Source organism: Buteo buteo, chromosome 1, assembly GCF_964188355.1.
Source record: "Buteo buteo chromosome 1, bButBut1.hap1.1, whole genome shotgun sequence".
Lineage (NCBI taxonomy): Eukaryota > Metazoa > Chordata > Aves > Accipitriformes > Accipitridae > Buteo > Buteo buteo.
The window spans coordinates 80,509,553-80,530,545 of NC_134171.1; the positions used below are offsets into that span (position 1 = coordinate 80,509,553).

At 39.9% G+C, this 20,993-nt stretch overlaps 2 protein-coding genes, 1 long non-coding RNA gene and 1 other non-coding gene across 5 annotated transcripts in view; 1 reads left to right on the forward strand and 3 right to left on the reverse strand.

The window, feature by feature from the left end:
• Positions 1 to 13,074, forward strand: part of PRSS12 (serine protease 12) — a 46,658-nt gene extending 33,584 nt beyond the window's left edge. For both annotated transcript variants that reach the window (XM_075037513.1, XM_075037520.1), the window contains exons 12-13: positions 8,051 to 8,331; positions 10,294 to 13,074. In XM_075037513.1, coding sequence (XP_074893614.1) covers positions 8,051 to 8,331; positions 10,294 to 10,601 — 589 coding nt within the window. In that variant the 3' untranslated portion in view covers positions 10,602 to 13,074. The remainder of the gene's footprint in view (positions 1 to 8,050; positions 8,332 to 10,293) is intronic.
• Positions 13,075 to 16,717: 3,643 nt separating this feature from the next.
• Positions 16,718 to 18,628, reverse strand: LOC142035450 (uncharacterized). Its single transcript, XR_012651881.1, has 3 exons — positions 18,492 to 18,628; positions 18,016 to 18,090; positions 16,718 to 17,449 (listed from the first exon to the last, which is right to left on the reverse strand). It is a non-coding gene; the product is annotated as an uncharacterized LOC142035450 (long non-coding RNA).
• On the reverse strand, positions 18,261 to 18,391 carry LOC142037419 (small nucleolar RNA SNORA24). The gene has a single exon (XR_012652369.1). It is a non-coding gene; the product is annotated as a small nucleolar RNA SNORA24 (small nucleolar RNA).
• A 1,671-nt stretch (positions 18,629 to 20,299) lies between the features above and the next one.
• The window catches only part of LOC142035457 (bifunctional heparan sulfate N-deacetylase/N-sulfotransferase 3), a 209,914-nt gene continuing 209,220 nt past the window's right edge, over positions 20,300 to 20,993 (reverse strand). The window contains exon 16 of the mRNA XM_075037557.1: positions 20,300 to 20,640. The gene's annotated coding sequence lies outside the window, so the exon portion shown is untranslated. The remainder of the gene's footprint in view (positions 20,641 to 20,993) is intronic.

The following is a 20,993-nucleotide window of genomic DNA, read 5'->3' on the forward strand; positions in this document are numbered from 1 at the left end:
CCTAATACATTGAAATTATTCTGGGTGTCATCATGCACAAGATTTATATTCACAACTTCAGCGTTTCCATGAAAAAATACAAACCTGCAGTTTATGGCTTTGAGGTTATAGTGAAGACAACTGAGCAAACATCAGACACAAGGACTGTAATATTTTGGATTATTTTTGGTAATGACAGATATTGGCAGTGATAGGCATTTTTACTCTAACACTGCAGTGACTAGGTGCACTAGTCCCTCCAAACCCATTTTAGGGTAAAGGACTATTATGTATTCTGCTGAGTCTAATAGGAAAATCTGTACACTGGATGCTAGTGAGACTGAGCTGTTTTGCTTATTCGTCACAAATAGGCTGGAGCAACTGCCTTACTCTGTTATCTTACAGTACATAAAGAATTGTCTCTTGCAGCCACCTAAACAAAGGTCCCATACCCTTTAACAAAGAAATAATTGTCTAAGTGGTTATACTGGTATAATTCTCTGACACTGGCATCTAATAGACCTATGCCAAATTCAGCTCCTTTCCATATGTTTAGCAACTGGTTTGCAGCTTACACTCCCTTGTAAATCACATTTGATCTACTTGGTCTAAATTCTGCAATTCTCAGTATTAAGCTATTATCTAGCTTTCAAAAATGTCTTATCCCATTTTTGCAGAAACAGATATTCTGTTACTGATAATTCTCCTATTCAGTTTTTGTGATATCCCCTCTTCAGTAATTTGACATCAGGAATTCACTGCTGATGAAATTACTGTAGTATAAAAGCATCAACTTGCACATTAAGGGAGCTAGTCTAGTATTTTAAGCTTTCAATGGCAATTGTTACATTGGAATCCTTACAAAAGGTTGCAGTATGGGCTGGAATAAAAGCATAGAAGAACAGCATTGCAGTTTTGAGGATATTTGCTAGAATTTGCTTAAGTCAGCTGCAAATGTTTTAACTTTGGACTTTGAGCCTTTCCTTTTGCACACCAATAACTAAAAAGAAGAGTCAGATATACTTGTACTTAAATGGAAAGTGTTACCTTTGCTTAGTGCCAGGTGCACATCTTTTCATTTCCATGTTTCATGAAAATCATGAAGCACTTTTCTTAGTAATATTTCAAGCAGAAATGGTCAAACCCAATAAAAATTCTGCCTACTTCAACTGATGTCCCAGTTGTTTCTGTGGAACTATGAAAGCACTTCAGTTGCTCTCATCAAAATTTATAGACAGTGGCTTCTTATTCCCCTGTTCATCACCCTCTATAGTGATTACTAAGAATGCAACTTAAGCTCTTGAGAAAGCCTTTGATTAAAGGCTTGAAAACAAGGCAGTCCTTTCTGTTATTTTACCTCAAAGATCCTCTCCAAGGAAAGAAAGAGGGAGGTCACAGCAAGCCAGGTATGTTTTCTGTGTGCAAATGAAGATCTCAGTTACCCAACGCTTCACCTTATTAGAATGCTTTCACAAAGTTTGGTGAAAAAAGTTAGGATTTGCTGTGCTGCGCTCCTGTAGTTGCAGCGCATTCTTACAGTAAGCACTCCCCACAGAACACATTACCTGTTCTTCCCAATGGCTTGCTTACATAGCTGGGGCTCCAAGTTGTTACTGAATGTGCTGCCAAAGCTCGCCCATTTTGGGTACTTTGCTGAACACCCACATGATGGGGCAGCAGCATGGCTGGAGCAATGTACCCTGTGATACTTCCAGATTGGTGCAGCCACTCAGGGGTCTGCTAAAAGACTATCCCAAACCTGTTACCTGTGGTCTCAGGGACCAAAGTATTGTTTCGCCTCAGATGTTGCATTTAAAACCATGCAACCTAGATCTAAGCATGCAACTCCAACAGCCTGTGGATGCACTACTGTTTACTGTAGAAGAGAGAAGGCACCTTTAGCTCCAAGTTGACATTGGACAGACTGGGATGAACTTCCTAATGATCTCAGAGTGATTTTAAGGGGCTAGGTTTCCAAGAGCTATCTATAGATCAAGCGCCTTCTTCACATATTTTCCACACACAGACAAGAGAAAGGCCAGTATACCATTTCTCATATCCTGGAAATTGGAACACTGCTTAAGTAATAAAAGTGGGCTCATCTGTACCATGGATAAAAATTAAATACAATTTTATGCATGATGATAGAATCGTTTGCCAGTATTATAGCAGCATTAATTTCACAGACATGTAATTTAAGATCAAAAATTGTTTGAAGCTATTTTTCCTTTTATAACCCACTCATCTTATTAGCAAGTTTTGTCCTGAGTGGTTCTGACAGCTACAGGGAATTTGCAGGTCTATACGTAAAAAAATATTAACTTTGGAGAATTAGAAATATGAGGCATAGGAAAAAAAAAGGAAATTATAGTGACCATGATGTCATTTTAGGAAATACTGTGTTTCTTGAACATTGTGCTGTTCTAATAATATAACTCAAATTATTTAAGTGCTTCTTTAGGCATTCCTGAATGCCCATGTATACTTCAGCATGGTCCCAGTTATTTTGTTTTGAGAACGAGGGACCCTGAGGCACAGTGGAACCAGATGCCTAGTAAGACACCAGGAACCAAAGTAGACACCAGAATTAAAATTCAGTTTTCTCAAATTTAGTATGAATGGTGAAATGAATTCAGGTGTGCCTTCAGTGTCAGTACATTACTTGACTGGCAGCAGGATGATATTAGCATGGTGGCTGACTACTAATCCATCTTCCAGTTGGCTGGGAAATAAACCTTCCAGGAGGTGCTAAGGTCAGCATTGCCAGGCTGCACTAGAGCTTGAAGGCATGACCAGCCCAGCCATCCAACAGAAGGGTAATACCCTGAAAGCAACATCATATCCTACCCATGAAGCACTTCCAGAGTCCTCTGCGTCCACTCTTCAATTGTGACGTGTGTGTGGTGATTCTCTGCCATTTCATAGGTGACTTTTAGATGAGGAAGACTGGGCACTCCTGAGCTAGACTACTTTGCCTTTTTTATGTACTGATGCTCTATTACAGTATTTCCACATTTGGCAAATTCCAACTACTACAGGGGAAGAAATAGAATTGCCTACAGATGAAAAAAATCAGTTTAAGAAAGCCTTATGTGTGTGAATCTGCACAGAAATATGGTAAATCTGTGCAAAGACTCCTCATTAAGCTTCTCGCTAGAAGCCTTGTAGCTACTAGATTTTAACACATTTGCACGAGAAGCAGCACTTCTCATTCCATTAAATGCTTAAAACCAGTCCTTTTAATTAAGATAAGCTTTCCTGGATGTCCTTTCTTCCTTGTTCTGCTATAAATTACCATCATCCATAACACAGAAAAACAGGAACAGGAATCTATTACAGGCAACATTGTTCCTTTTGTCAAAATCAAGGATGTAACATTAAATGAAAGCAGCAACTTTTCTACTATACTGTCTGATATATGGCTGACAGGAGAGCGCTTGTTATCACTAGTCATAAAAATCTTTCCTTCATGCTTAGGCTTACGAATCAAAATAAACAATTAAAAACCAAATTCCTTTGATTATTAAATCAGTTTAGGAAGGAAGTGTGTTCATTTCTCATCTAAATTACAAACACCTAATATATTTGTGAGTCTGTAGTACTGTGACTTCCATGAGGTTTCAAAAAAAAAAAAAAAAATCAAAACAAACAACCCCTTCCCCCTTTCAAACTACATTAAAGATAATGGATAGAATATACGGTAAATCCTGTAGTTGATGTTGTGGACAAGGCCTATAAACTCAAATGCAGAGGCACACGTTATATTTAAAAAAAAAAAAAAGAAAGATTTATACCATGTAAAATTACCTTTCTCTACTTGAGAGCTAGATTTCCATTGCACCACTGATAATACACATCTGTAAAGTACTGTGATTGTATTTGTTTATATATACAAAACCTATATTTCAGTGTACACAGTGGTTAACTTAGATGAGCAAATACTTAATGAAGGTAAAAAAGTTTTCATAACCCAGAAACTATCAGCATAGCACTAATATGTGGTTTGCTGCACAGAGCCAAAAGTTTATCTATAAATTATGAGAGTATTTTCAGTGACCTTTTGGAAATGTTTTTGGCAGATTATGTCAGGCAAATGACCTTGTACATTTGTATTCCAATATGACACTCAGATGCGTACCAAAAATTGTTAAAATACTACTTTCAAACATTCAAAGATCATATCTAGCAATATATTCTAGGGTACAGAATCCTATGTATGATAGCTTTTAAAGGCAATGAGATCAACAGTTATAAACAATAGCTGTAGCAAAAATTATTAAACTATTTAATACTGCTTAACTGGCAAAGGAAACAGTATAATTTTACTTAACTTATTGGGCTCGGTTGCTGTATCATTTAGATTCTTAAGTACAACATCATCATGCAGTTACAGAATTTGAGCAGAAAAATATATCCAAGATGTCAGTAACAAAAACAACTCTTCCATTTACTTTAGTGGGAGTTTTGAATGTAAGTTAGAGTAATTCGAATGAAAATAATAAAGCCATTTTACTGCAATAATAACTAAAGTACTTTCTGTATCAGCTTCCTTTTCTAATTTACTCTGAGGAAAATAGATCCTACAAAGTTGGCTAATGCATCAGCCAAGACTGTTTGTAATCTCAGCCTGGGCAAGACATCAGAGAAGTATGTACTTGGCTGTATAACCCACCGCAGTGTTACTACACTCTTTATGTTCTGAGCATTACATCTGTTCTGTAAATAGATTTTGTAAAAGTGAAAGACTGTTTGATACTGCACACCTTGACCATTCAGCTACCTGCCTTTACACTGACCTTGTCCACTTTGGAGACAGGCATAGGAGTTGCACCGTCAGTGTGTAAAACATGTTTTATTCCTCTGTTTCACAAGTTTCACAGTGGACCAATCCATCGATTAGCTTACACAATAAAATGAGCTACCAGCGTCTGTCAGTTTGGTTTTCATAGTGTATTCAAACTGCTTTATATAGCATAGTAGCACACTTTCTGTCAAACAATCAACATTGTGCGCACTTCCATGAAAAAGATGGCCAAAGTGATCAATACACTGGCCCTTGATTTGGTAGTTTCTCTTGCTGCAACCAATTCAGAAATCTTTAAACGGCAGTTCTAGGAAATACACTACCTATGAGGTTATATAGCTTCCATGTGAAGAGACAAATGACCATTTAATATATATAAATACTCAACTGCATATGCAACTTTTTGTAGAACACAGGAATCAGATTCATTTCCCTACTAATATTTTCCATAACTAGAGGAATAAAAAAAATACTTTCCCCCCTAATTTGTGTATTTATATAAAAAAACATTTCTAACTTTGAATGCTATGGTTTTGCCAAAGCATTACTGGAAATTTTTGCACATGGGCCAGGAAAATTTGCTTTCAAGTCTGTCTGTATGTAAACATGCTAAATTAAACTCTGAATTATAGTTTCTGAAAATTTCCAGAAGCAATAGTGAGCAAATACATAAAACCTATTCAGTACAAACTGGTACTGAAATGTACGATGCATTTCATTGTAAAGATGCACAACTCATTCATAAAAAAGTCACTTTCACAGAAATAATACTAGAAGAAAGCTGTGTTAAGTAATGCCTGTACTATATAGTATTTTAATGTACTGAAGATGTGTGTAGCCTTAACCCTTGCTGTATTAAGGAAAGCCAAATAGATGGCAGAAGAAAAAACAAAACAAAACAAAACCAAAAACCTCACCCAAGGTCACAGATCAGATCACAGCACTGCTGTAAAACCCCCCACTGTTTTCTAGCCAGTCCCAGATTATACTTTCACTGGCTCCCACATCATAGCTCAGAGTAACAGTAATAGAAGTTTAGACTGATAATAGTATACTAAGTGTCTTGGCAAAGCATGGTAAGATTAGCCTTTTCTGATGTAAGATGCACGGCAATAGGAGGGGATTCATCAGTGTCAGAGCAGAAATTCTTGGCAGGCAGCAGATGACAAGGATTTGACAATCTATAGGGATGCAGAATTTAGGATTTCACTGATGTAATAATTCAGATGGCTAAATACAGATGGATATATATAACTCCAGAAACTAATTAAGACCTAACAGCCTTTCTTACTCTGAAGAATCTCCTTAAAGGCAACAAAAATAAAAGCAATGTATCAGGTGCAAACCTTAGTTCCATGGAATTTTGCCATTTATTTTATCAGGAAAAGAATCACCTGTGAAGCCTTAGTGGGCTTTTAAAACTGGCAAAAACACACAAGATGATCTAGAAATGAGAACGTGAGATCTAGTGCAAGAAAGATTCAAGTTTGTTTTTTTTTTTAAAAAAGCTTACAAAGAAATACCTCTATTCTAGACACTTCAAGGGACTGGAGTCAGAATGCCTGGAGAGCCAGGATTCATGCTTCTGCCTTTTCTGATGTTCTTTTCCTATTCATGCTCTCATTTCTTAATAGAAAATTCCTAATGAAAATGGATTCAGTGATAAGTTATAAAGTACTAGCACTTTTGTAGTCAAACCAGAAAGATTAGTAGTGTGACACATACAAATAGAGGTTTTTTTTCTTAAATATCTTTGAGATAAACATCCACAAAAAAAATAATCCACAAATTAAAAAAGCTCTTGAACTATTTTTTTTTTCAGGGAGGAAATAAGTAATGACTTTGGTAGAATACACAATTTAATTTTTCTCAGTTCTCCCTCTGAGACTAAAATCAGGATGAATACTTTCTTAACACCTCTGTAAATGTTAAAAAGTCTGCATCGGTTGCATCTCTTCACTTCCAGCTGCTATAGAATATAGAATATATAGAAGGAAAATACAGTATCTGGAGAGGATTTCACAGACTGCTACAGAGGAGGACCTGGAAGAAGTTTTGTGCTAGACAAGTTACTTTGTTTTTCCTATACAGAAGGTCATCTTCAGATGAAGAGATGTTTGGTCATAGCCCGCAACTCACTCTCCTTACAAGTCTAGAAGTGAAATTTTGCTCGTAGAAGACCCAAAGGAGATGTGCAGAATGTGATGAAGAAAACTTTGCAGGCAACCAGGAATGCAACCCACAATTAGAAGAAATACTCAGTGGCACGGCTATACATTGTGCAGAAGAAACCTGTAATGTTTCTGCTTTGTCTGCTGCTCCTCAAGCAAGCTTTAGCAAGCTAGAGATCAGCACATTGCTGGAGGGTATAAAAAGAACAAGCATAGGTTAGAAGGTGATGGAACACTGTAGGGTATTTTCTGCACATATATTACAAATTTCCTGTTGAAGGCTATGAGGGAAAGGGAGAAGTCAAAGGAAAAAATATTTTGGTTAGCTCAGCCAGATTTTAAAATAAATAAATGTACCCAACAGTGCTGCCTTGTTTGCATTTTCCTGAGAAGGGCTGTGTGTCCTGTAATCCAAAACTCTCCGAAGGCATGCACAGTGTTATTTCAGCCACAGTAGTCATCTCCAAGGTATTTACCATTTAGTCTATAATGGTGAAAGAAATTGGGGTCATATTAGATGCAAAACAAGTCTAGGATTTACAGGCCTTCTGCCACTTTGACAATAGGTGCTCGTGATGCACATATGCTTTGTTTTCCTTATTATAACTTTAGTTAATGTAAGAGGTTTTTATCAAGTTATCTAAGCCTCTAGAGTTTCTCAAGCAACCTACAAAGCAAACCTGAACACTGTTTTCATTTCAGTTATTATTTGGAGCATCACAATGATGTTAGTACTCAGGTTTTCATTATAATTACTGGCAATTTGTGTTACCCTTACTAAATACGTTTATAATGCATACCTTGCTTGCACCTTTGAAATAAGTGCCAGTCATGGCAGATTGCCATAAGAAACCTTGCCTATGAAAATATACAAAAAGGAACATAGCCTAACCTGAAACTTGAGGAAAAGTTTTTTGATATTCTTTAGGATACACTTGAATGTCAATCTAAACATCCAAGAAAGCATTTTTGCCCTTTAAAAAAAATTTTTTGGTATCATTATTTATATGAGCAACAAAGACCCAGATCAAATCTGTTTGCATGCTTAGGATCTGTCTTTGCATGAGCCAGCCCTATTTGTTTTCACCTCAATCAGGTATGGCAACAACACTCGGAACTATGCTGTGCGAGTTGGAGACTATCACACACTGGTACCAGAAGAGTATGAGGAAGATATTGGAGTCCAACAGATTGTGATGCATAAGGAGTACAGGCCTGACAGCAGCGACTACGACATTGCGTTGGTGAGGCTACAGGGGCCAGAGGAACAGTGTGCCAGATTCAGTACCCATGTCTTGCCTGCTTGTTTGCCGTTAAGGAGAGAGAGACCACAGAAAACTGCTCCCAACTGTTACATCACTGGATGGGGTGACACCGGTAAAAATGTTTTAATGATTTCTACCCACTGATCTCATTACTTAAGGCTATTAAAAGAAAAAACAACTCAAATACTTAAAATAAGAAAATGCTCGAAATGGAACAATTTTACTCTTTTCACGTAGGGGGATATTTTCTCTCCTGATCCTTACACAGGAATGACAACACTTTGTTTACTGAGTTTAGTTTGTGTTTGAGAAGTGGTGATGAACCATGTCACTCTAAATCACAGAACCAGCCAGTAAAATGGCCTCATTAAGATTGACAAGCATGAATGAAAAGCTTATTTGTTGCCAGGCACACCCTACACAGCAGCTTATCACCCCCCGCCTCAGAACATAACTAACAGCTCTAATGTATTTAAGGTTTTTAAGGTAAGTACAATGAATATTTTAGAAAGGTTCTTTCAATTACGCTACTTCAATAGAAAAATGTATAGAAAATATACACATAATAGAATTTCAAGTAACATTTTTAGTCTCTCTTCATACCACTAACATTTTCAATCAGCAGTTAGATTTAAATAAGAGAACACCTTGCCAAAATCTATGAGCGCCACAATGCAACCTGCAATCCAGGCTTCTGGAACAAACTATCTAGTCACTTTTTAGGTTAGTACAAGGACCTCTTCAAAGGTCTTTGTCCTTTAAATGTTTTACAAATTAATAACATGTTTTACTTTCATGTTTTTATGGTGCTGAATACAGTGCAAGACAGCAACCACACTTGAGCCTTTGTTCCACTGACTCATTCAAACTGGCAAGGAGACAAGGTGGCAAGGCCAAATATCAGTTCTTCCTCTTTACATGCATTAATCTGTGTGCACAGATGTCTGGGTCACTGTACTACAATAAAGGAGATGGACTTGTAGGGTGGGGTTTTTTGCTAAAAACAATTGCTAATTCATTGCCTAGCTCTGTCTAGCTTTTTACACAATTCACTGAAAGTTCTGCAATACTGTTTACTTAGGACATCTATTTAAGGAAACATTAACCACTGCAATAATTGGCTTTAATTACGGTAAGAAATTACATCATTGCAGTACTTCAGTTGAAATTTCACATTTGCTATATGAATCATAATTACAAGTATTAAGATTTTACTTTAAAAAAACCCCCAACATTGGCTTTTATTTCCCATGTTTCCAACTGAAAAAGAGGTGCAAGCTATAGAAAAAGGCCAAATGATTTAAATCCTGACATTTTATAAACAGAGCACTGCCTATACGATGCAGGATTCACTACAGATAAAGAAAACCAAAGGACAGGTTCTGGTCACCCCAACAAAATGAAGATTCCTTTTGGTCAGGAGTCCATTAGTACTCTGGTACACAGAAGTTACCAGGATTGTGAAAGATTCAAATGACACTGCCGATCTCTACCAGAATACACTTGGGCTCAGTAATGTTAGCTCCTCAGCTGAGGTGACAAGCAAGCTTGCATGCACTTACAGGGCATAAGCGTGATGGCTGGCTGGCTGCTCTGCTTGGAAGCCAACAGAGGATGCAGGACCTATGAGGCTGAGCTAGATTAGATTTGAACTGGTGACCTAGAAAGGAAGTATTTCTACAGCTTTAGTCTCTACTGCTCAAGACACTCAAAAATAGCTTCCCCATTTAAGTATTGAGGCATATATTCTTGTATAAGACACAAAGTGTGTTTGGAGCAAAACAAACTCCAACCTTGGAAAGATCCAGTGAACACAAGGAGTACAACTACATCTTAAATTTGAAGCTTTTTTTTTAAAAAAAGCATCTATATTCCATATTTGCAGTATCAATATAGTATTTTAATGTTATATTTAATGGACAGTAGATTTTTTTCAGTATTTAGTCTTGTTTTCAGTCATTTTACTTAATGATAAAACAGCCTGGAGGACTGACAGCAAAAATTGGATTAAATCACATTTATGTTTCCAAGACCAATCATCATAATGAGACAATAATTTGGGTCCTCTTTTTAGGAAGGGCTTATTCAAGAACATTACAACAGGCTGCCATCCCCTTACTTCCCAAGAGGGTATGTGAAGAGCGTTACAAAAGAAGATTCACAGGAAGAATGCTCTGTGCTGGAAACATCCAGGAACAGAAACGTGTTGATAGCTGTCAAGGAGACAGTGGCGGACCACTGATGTGTGAACGTCCAGGGGAAAGCTGGGTTGTGTATGGTGTGACCTCCTGGGGCTACGGCTGTGGAGTGAAAGATTCTCCAGGTGTCTACACAAAAGTATCATCTTTTGTACCCTGGATAAAAAGTGTGACCAAACTATGAATGTCTGTAATGAAAACGAAACTTTGTTAATAAAGTTTGAGGCAGGACAACTTGAAGAGCACAGACTGTGCACAGCTGGGGCCCACAGTGGGTGGAAACAGACCCGTTTTCCCAATTCACATGTTTTTCTTTTTGTTAAATCCAAGCTGTATACACACAACCTTTCCCGTCAGGGATTACTATCCAAACAAAATCCCTCCCTGGTAAGGAAGTTTATATATTCCACGAACAAGTTACCATGTATCTATGATAGGCAAAAAGGGATAGCCAGCTTAGAGTAACATTGGAGCAGGACAGCTGGAGAGTTCACTGTGAGATTCACTGCCCATAGGAAGAACTGTAGTAGCTGCAAGCTTCTCTAGAATTAATTACAAACCTCAAAATAAACCTTCAGTCTAGTTTATTTAATCAGCTCTTAACTGTTTTCCTATTATTCCTATGATCTTACACTCAGCCCTCTAATTTTGACTCATGTTTCACTAGCTGAGACCATTAGCAGGTTGATTTCTTGGTAAGTCATTCCGAGCATGTATTAAAAGTTAGAAGGAAGATAATCGTCAATAATCAGATCCCCAGCTATTCTGACAAACGTTCTCACAGCTTAGTGTGCATAAAGTACATTCCCAAGTAAAATAGGTAGTACACTGGAAGCTAGTTTCCCTGCAAACATTCTGCACAGCTGCAAGAGCTAGATCGAAAACAAATGACCTCTTATTTTCTTTCCTTTAGATAAATATCATTTGTCTTCTTTCTGAAATTAATAATTTTTAGGACATACAGCATTTTGAAGAGAATTTACTTTTCCTATTTACCACTGGCTGTCAGTACAGTATCAGACTAACAAACATCCCAATTCTCTCATTGCTAGTTTTGGAGGGGCTTTACTGAAGTAATACTAAGAACCTCTGTCAATCCTACAAGAGAAAGTTTTAAGTATGTGTGATGCAAATACTGGAGATGTTGAGCCAAAACCTGTCTGAAAAGGTCTATAAAGTCTTAAACTACTATTTTCTACACGATAATATTTAGACAGACAACTCTCTCCTGCTTAGTTGCAACACTGGTTCAGACTGGTCTTACAGGAAAGGTGAGAGTTATATAGTTTTCAGTGACTTCTCAAGTACTGACATATTTTGATTCCATTTAATTCCTTTTACAGATAGTGTTCCCCATGCTATGAAAACCTTAATGGTTTATTACAAAAATGCGCTGATAAAAAGTTACTCTTGATGTACAAGACAAATATAAACCAACTTACTATCCTTTCAGAAAGGGCCACCCCATTGAACTTGCAGCACAGGACACAGGAAGTAATCACCATCTCAGTGCAACACTAATGGGTGTCGGTTCTGAAATATCTGTGACTAACTACAGTCCAGAGGGAGACAGGAAAGTTCAGTGCTACCTCTGTGATCCCTGTCAAAGGCCATTCTATCTGCAAGTGTGCTCTACGTATTACATTAACAAACATGCTTCTTAAAAAGAAACGAAAGCTCTGTGGGCCATGAAACACTCCGGTGTGACAAGTGTGGCAGACGTGTGTCACCACATGGTGATTGTGCAACCTGTGACTACCAGTGACTGTCTTCCTGTGTTTCGTATCCCCACACACTCTGCCTACGACAGCATTGTGTGGCCTTTTGTGAACAAAGTGCGATGCTTGTTTTCATGTTGTAAGTGGGCATTCATTTCTGTATGGTTGTGTCTCTCTGGTGTTGTAACAAATATCCAAGACAACTCAATCTGCATACAAAAGTGGCGATGATATTATGGAAGCCCATGTGATTTAAGACTTGGCCCTTATTTCTCTCTGACCTCAAACTTAAGTTTTCAAGGGTCATGACTGGTTTAATTATCTTGTTGGAACTGGTGCTAAACTAGTACACAAGGTGCTTTAATATATTTTACTTTTCTGTAATTCCACACTATTTGAAACAGTGTGAAATGTTTTATTTAAAAACACGTCAAAAATCATAGTACTGTGACCACCTACTGTTAGACCTATTTGAAACACTCTGCTAGTGAACTTTAAAGCCATGTAAGTTTTTACTTATACATAAGCCCTTTTACTGAAAGGAAAGGGGAAGTAAATCTGTCAAAATGTATCTACTTGTACCATCAAAGCTTTGCTATACAAGACCCATTATTTTGAGACTTGTGGTGAAGTAGGCTATATAGTGCAATACATACGTTGTGTACAGGGGAAATAATTTTTAGAAGTTGCACCACAGAAATATGATGCTGGGGGGGGAATCAAGTCTGCATACTAAATGTAGCAAACATTTAGATTTAGTACAGTAGTTCATTAGTTTTGATCTTTTAATAGGATGCTGAGATTTTAAAACATTGCACTACCATTTTCATGCAGAGAGCATGCCTTTTCAGTTTCTAACATAAATGGAAATTGTCTTTATGTTATACCATTCTAATTTTTGTTCAGTGAGCCTGATGATATACATGTATACAATAAAAACTGCCACACTGACTACAACTTTTATACATTAATCCTGTGCCTAATGTACAAGCACATGCTGCAGGAACATCAGCTGGGTAAACTTCATGTGAGCTTTCTTAAGTGAAAAAGGGTGCTCTTGAAAATATTTTCTTCAAAGCATCTAAGCGTTGGGCCATTTTCTCAGAGATGGAAGTCTGTACGATGGAATTCCTAGTGCTTTGTGCGCTTTAAGTTAGACCAGTTAGGTTGTCATAAGTAAATTTATCCTAATCTCTTAAAATGGCTTAATTTTTTTGACAGTTGCTGCTCTCCCCTTTGCTCAACTTTTTTAATACATACAAGGTTGTAGAAAAAAATCTGCTCTTCAGCCTATGCTAAGGGTTTTTTGTATTAAGGAGGTTGGCCACAGTGTTAAGAGTGGCATAAACTAAGAAAACATCCAGCGCTTCTACTACCACATTAGATGACCATCTTAAACACTTGTGTAATCTATCCAGGTTCCCCAACGTTGTGAAGATTTAGTTAGGTGTAGTCCCCCTGAACTTCCCAAGTTTTTGTCTATTTTCCAAAGAATATACTGACAACTGCATCAGAAACCAGGAACAGAAGCATTACTGCAGCTGACACACAAAGCTCATTTAACATGCGTTTATCTCAACCCTGAACAACTTCCCGAAGGGCCACTTACCTGTAAACCACAGATAAACCAAGCTCCCATTTGATGATCATTATATGCAGAATATCTATAACCTCAGCTGTCTTACTTCCAGGAACATTCGCAGCATTATAATAGCTTACATTTAACAATAAGTCAGTCCTGAATCAATGTTCTCTATCCTCTTCAATGTTACTGCAACTATTTCACGCTTTCTTTCACTGTATTCACACACAAGTGCTAGAATATTTGCACTCAAGATTTTAATGCTGTTACTATTTCAGAGTGGCAATCACAGAACATAACATACAAGAGGTCTAAAACAATTAGGCTCAAGTAGCAGATCCCAGTAGAAGAAACTGCCCAGAAAACAAGAATTTGGGGTGTGTGTGTGTGTGTGTTTGTTTGTGCTCCAAGCTGTTGGGTAACAGCAAATGCAGTTAACTGAGGTAGTAGAGACCAGACCTAGCTCATACATGTTGGATACCTGCTCAGAGGCAGTAGTTCCTATTCCATTTATTTAGCACAGATTGCAGAAACCGACCACGTAACTTCCTGCAAATGCAACACCAAGCAACCACAAACAGGAAAAAGATGACTTGAAGAGTTTGGAAAGAAGTATTTACCTTTGTAGCAATGTAAAGGAAAAAAAAAGACTGGGTTGGGTTAAAGTTGGGAGAGGTGCGAGACATTGGATGTAATGTAGATGGAACAGCGTGCAGAAAAATAAGGAGCATCTATAAAGGTAAGAGCCAAGATGCAACAGGAACAGACTGGAAAGACACGACAACAGTTGTTTAGGAATTGGGAATTAAATTTTAAGAGAAATCATGAAAAACAAGCCATCCTAAGACACATGGAAATGATAGAGCCACATCTTGTAGTACCTTTGTTGTACTCAAGTAATGAGGGAAAGCAGATTGCACTACCCTCTGTGCGTGTGACTGGATGCTCATGGAAAGCTTCAGTCATAGAAAAGGCTATGTAACCTCACTGAGCATTCAAAACTAGTAAAAGATACCCCCCTAGCAAACACTATAGTTCATACTTTTGTATTTGACTGCAATTTTATGTTTTTCCTTCTCTTGATTAAAACCCACTGTTTTATCTTTGCAAGTTCTAAATATTTGATGAAGAGCTTAAAACTGAATGCTCACAAATCTAACCTGCAGGCCACCAGGCCAATTTATCCAGCCTGTGATCTGCCTGCCACCACCTGTTCCCAAAAACCTTAAAGCTACTCCCCCATGGATCACAGGACTCATGACTCAGGTGGAAATACCAGTGACCTCATTACTTGGCTCACACAACGGACTAGCAGGACAGCTACACAGTCCTCCTCTAAGTTAGTTTCACACAAAAGGATGCTCTGTTATAGGAGGCAAAGACAGGACAGTCAGTGTTCAAAGGGCAACTTGTTAAAAAAAAAAAAGATAATTCAGTTATGCACTGAAATTGCTAAAATATATTAAAAAGGCAGCTGCTGTCTGATAAAAGCAAAGGTTAAAATTCAAAGGAACTGGGCTAACACTTCAGACAACCACATCAATGCAATGCCATACAGGAGCTAAAAGTCAGCACCTGAAAGTCTAAACTTTTCAGTATCATTTCAGTGATGACAAAAGAAAAATGCTTCTCTCCAAACCCTCATATCATATTCTTTACTTTTGTACTCTGTGTTGTTTTAATGCGTTCCAGATCCCTGGAGAAAGAGATGCCCAACCCTACTCCTGCTTCTTCCTATTTGTTTGCCTGCACCTGGTTTTCTTCTTGGCCAGTCACAAAATAATTTATCTAAAAAATTAAGGAAGCCACTTTGCATCAGGGTGTCTGCTGGAACAGCAACAACACCTGCAAGCAGTGGTAGCACGCTCTCACCCACACCTTGTCCCAGGGATAGCAGCAGCTCTCTCCTGCCCACTGCCTGCCTAGCATTTTCTTGTGTAAGAGAAGCAAATAACAGCCCTTGTAAAATGCATGCGTTAACTTATTTTCTAAAAGTACTAAGGTTACTACAGAAGTCCACTCTTCTTGGAGAAAAGGAAATTCACAGTACACGCTCATGACTGTTGGCTACCAGGCCTGGCAGCCACAAACTTGGAACACTAAGCAGTAAAGATGTCATACGATAGGGTTGTACACAGAGCTGTTTAGAAGGAGAGAGTAATCACACACCACAAATTCAACAGGTGTAGTACCACTTATTATAGCTCCACACAGAATATACATTCAGCTATACTTTTGCAATGGCAGGAAAGTACATGCTTAAAAAAAAATGAGAAAGATGTTTCCTATGACAGCTCCCTGATCTCCCTACCAATCTATTCCAAAGTGTGACTAACGACCATCGGAAGCAATTTCCTCAGATCTAATCCATGCTGTAATTAAAGTCCACAATTCCGCTGCCCCCCCTGCTGTTGCCAAGTACTCCGCAGTATTTGCACTTCCTACTGATCTCAGTTCTGGCTTCACAGATTTTGTTTCCCAGTCCTTTCAAAGCCCCCCTTCCCCTCTAACTCTTCAGTATGAAATGATTTGCAAAAAATGTCCTTACTAACTGAAAGGTAATTCCACAAGAGATTGTGCCAGCATAGCTGGTATTAGCTAAGACAGTAAATTTACTTATAAGTAAAACATGTGTCTTGTCCAATTCTGCAACGATTCACCATCTACTGGAGCTCCATGTATTTTTCTTGAATATGGATTAAACAGAAGATCCCTCGGCACCTGAAATCGAAAACACAGCTACATTCACAGTCACTGTTTCTCATCTGCAGCAGTAACCTCTGATTAACATCATGTGACTTCTAGAATGGCTACCAGACAATGCATCAGCCACAGCCACTGCTTTGCCCTGAAACCAGAGAGTCACAAATTTAAGGCCCAGCTACCAAAAGCTGTATCCCCACAACAGGCAGATTTGGCATGTGTCAGGAATTCCGAAGAACACATGCAGGTCTAGTTTTGGTTATCAGTCGTCTTGTAAGAAAGAAGCGACACTTGCAGTGAAAGTCAATGTCTCTTTATTGACACATTTGAATGCTTCACATTGGCATATATACTAAAATTATGACTGCAGATTTCACATTCGTTTTCTAGACTTCACGAACTTACCTTCAGGTTACGCAGTACACGTATGCTCCTTGCAACAACCTTTCTAACACGCCTGAACAGCAGAAGAGCCACCACTGAAGGTGTACATGTCATCGGATTTACGAATACTGCAGTATGGCCAGCCACATGACAGAGCACAGCACAGCCACTAAACTACCAAAAGCATTATTACAATTGTTTAAGACTTGGTGACAGCCCAAAGATAAGAGCAGCAGAAAATCCCTGAAAGCAGCACAAAATGAGCTAGTCATCCTAACTGTATTTGTATAGAAGCAGTCAAGGTTAATTTTAGGCACAGTAAGCTACATTCCAGCCCCTCTTTGCAAAGATGAGAGGAGGACTGCAGAACATCTCATTTAGGCTCCAAGTCTGAACTTTATGAAAAAAGCTAATTTCTGTAAAGTCTAAAGTGAGATTAAGATCTAGCCTAAAATTAGCTTTTGCCAGCTCTGCTTAATAACCAGAAATACTACTGCTTGCAAAAGGCATCGATTCCAGAAGATCAGACAGATCCACCCTATCCTAAGTAAAAATTAAAAGTTCTAGCCACAGCTACTCCTAATATTCGCATGTGGAATTTAGCCCCATCTTCTTCTGTCATCACAACTCAAGAGTGTTTTTCCCCTGTAAAAACAAGTTTGAGGCAATTTAATATTGCTACCAGAAACACATACAAGACAGCAAACATCACTGAACAGTATGACCCTCTCCTAGGAGTTGTGAACTGCTCTGAAACAAAAGCTCTTAGTATCAACTTGACATCTCCCTCCACTCCTGCACTTGCAGATTACTCTTAGTACTCACTTCATTACAGCATAAACATGCTTCCTGAAAAAGACATTCCCCTTGCACAGACATTCCTGAGAAATCTGTGGATTCGGATGCCTCTAGTTTGGCAGGCAAAAGTACTGGCAACGGGTGTTTTATCATAATTCACTATTCCTAGCATATCTAATCCATCTAGACCAAAGGCTAATTCTTCCTAGTCACACTACCTGATGCACTCAGTTATATTTCTCTGTCAATAAAACACACAAGCAAACGAAGCATGCCTTAAACACAAAACACCAAGCCTGTACCTCGATTCCAACAGATAAGTGTCAGTAGTTTAGTCGCTAAACATAAATTACCAAATCAGTATTATTCCCGCCCAAACCCTCACTTCTATGAGCTTATTACTTAACACATACCCAGTCACATACTTTTTGGAGGGAGGATCTTCAACGGCCGCAGATCCGTCTCCCGTACTTTCAGCTTTTAGGGTCCTAAGAAGAAAAAAAAAGAAAAAAAAAAAGAGAGAATACGTTTAAAAACTGCACTCTAAACGCTTATTGAGAAAAAAAAACAGGCGAAAACAGAAAACGAAACAAAACAGAATGCACAAAAAAGGGGGGAGAAGGCCCATCCCACGGCGCCCCACACCTAGGCCGACTCGGCCTGTTACTTGCTACAGTCAACGACCGATACCCACAACAGGATAAAGGTTTTGCCAATTAGCAAGGAACTGCTCTTCCATGCCTAGGAAGGGAGACAGCCACGGGCGGCAGCCCCCATGGAGTCATGGATCCCCGCTCCCACCACGTGGCGGCCGCCATCTTCCCTCCCGCACACCGGCCCCGGCGCCGCACGGCTCCCCACCCGCTCCCCGGCTCCCCACGGGGCCCACCTGCTGCTCGCTCCGTTCCGCTCCGCTCCGCTCCTCCGCCCGCGGCGGCTCCGCTCGGGCCCACCCGCGCCTGTGGAGAAGAGCCCGCCGCGCTGCCTCACGCCTGCGCCTCTCCCGCCCAACGGTCGCCCCGCGCGCTTCCCGCCCCCCTCCCCAACGGTCGCCCCGCGCGCTTCCCGCCCCCCTCCCCAACGGTCGCCCCGCGCGCTTCCCGCCCCCCTCCCCAACGGTCGCCCCGCGCGCCCGACCAACGGCCGCCAGCTGCACCCGCGCCAATTAGATGGGAAGCCCAGCGCCGCGCGCACTGTGCGCTGGGAACTGGGCGGTTGCGGGGCGGGCGGCCCCACCCACGGGGCGGGCGGAGGGCGGGGCAGAGGGCGACGGCCCGGCCCGGCGGAAAGCGGAGTTGGGTGCTGGAGCGGGGGTAGGCGGGCCAGGGCTGACCGCACGCGGGGTTGGAGCCGGTTAGGTCGCTTCCCGGGCCTTTCTGAAGCGATTGAGCGGCTTCCCCAGGGGAAAACGGGTTCAGGGATCCACGGCAAAGGGGCTGCAGTTGGTCCCCAAACCACAGCTGTTCTCTTCGGCCGGCCTAGGCGCTGATGCCGCTTTCTGTATGTGGACGGACATACATACGTGCGACCACCCGCCCGGTAAAGAAACGCTTCCTCATGTCAAGCCTAAGCCTCCCCTAAATCACCATCCCTTTTACACCGAAGCAGCTTAATTTATGTATTATTACAGTCACCCTCAGCGCAAGGAAGGGCAGTTTTTAAAGGCCGGGCACTGGCTGCAAAAGCTGCTCTCTGGCAGAGGCCGCACCTGAAAGGCGAGTTTGTATTCTGCGCATGGGCGTACAGGAAAGAGGAGGCAGGCAATTTTGGTTTTTGCAGGCCAGATGCCAGTGAATTGACACAGCCAGGGGCCCGAAAATCCGGCTCAATCAGCTACAGCGGGATGACTTTGTATTTGAATCGTTAGGGAGATTGTGAAGAAGAAGCTGGAAGTGATGACTAGCGTAGGGCAGGAAGCTGCCTTTTGGCTCACATTTTAGCACCCACGTTTCTTACCTTTTTCTCCGTGGAAAGGATAGGAGATTATTTAAGGCATATCTGTCACGTTAGGTGTTTTTCATCATTTTCAGACGACAAGGATGTAATACTACTGCTGCAAATATATGACTGTAGGGTAGTGTTGTAGAATAATGAAACTGTTGCTAGGATTGTACAAAAGTGCAGAGACAAATTACAGTCCTACCATACCCTACAATCCCACCTGTCCCGTAAGCTTAACCTAAGCTCTTCCGACCTTGTACCGTTTGTGTTCAGGAATTTTATTTCCACTCTGTCATGTGCATAGAAGAGCTAGCTCCTGCCTTTAGTTCATAATGTTTTTCTTCCAGATGCAGTTCTATAGCTAAAACGCATGTACTGTGTTTGTATAAAAAGTTATGCAATAAATGCTTTTCTGGTTTGGGGGTTTTTTTTGTACAGGAGTAAATTGGCTCAGAATTTAGCTGAAGAAAGGAGCTTTACTGGGAAACTTAATAGGATCAACAGTCTTGATGAGATAATTGAGGAGACAATAGTAAGATTTCTTTTGGGGCAAAAGAGCCCATTTCTCTGAGCTCCTGAATAACACAGGCTATAGGATTTGAAGCAGTAATTCTGAGCCAAGCCCCTATATCACATTTGAACTAGGCCACTTTTGTTTCATACCTTTTGGAAGAGATCTGATAGTGACCTTGTGCTACTAGATTGACAGCTCTTCTAGGTAGACATAGACATCTGAGCAATGAAAAGTACGTAAGCCTTATTTTCCCACCTGAATTTCTCAAGAGAAAGAGAAGATCAGAACAGAAAAAGGGAAGTGAAGAAGGAAAATACTGTATTAAAAAATAAGTAACCTGACAGAAAACAGAGTGGTGAAGACTCAAGCTCACTATATGCTTTTCAAATCTATCATCCTTAATTTGTCTAAATTCCTCCTCCATTCAGGTTTCCCTAGCCCTTGGTTTCAGCTGTTAATTACTTTCCTGTTCCTGTGATTTGTCCTTTGATGCTGACTGTCGTGCATTCTTCATCCATGTGGTCCACAGAGACAAAAAAGTGTCTTTTGCCTTTGAGCTCTGAGGATTTGGGGATTGGAAGAACTGAAAAGAAACATTAAATGAAAGCAGATAAATTGGAGACAGAGGTCAGGCAGGTGTTATTTGTAGCAAGGACCTTTTCCCTTTGCTTAGTACCTTTCTGTTATTAGTTTACTGTTCCACATTTGTTATTCTTAGAGATTATAGAGATGGGTATTATAAAAGAAGCTTAGGCTTCTGAATTACAGACTGCATCATTCCTCTCTAATGAACAGAATATTTTGTTAACACAGGTTTCCTACTTTCTGCACCTCTATGAAGACATTAAACAGCTTTTGTCCAGCTAGATAGTACACTTTTCTATTCTGCTCTGAATTTGTTGCTAACAGTGAATTTTCCTTTGGACATTCATACCA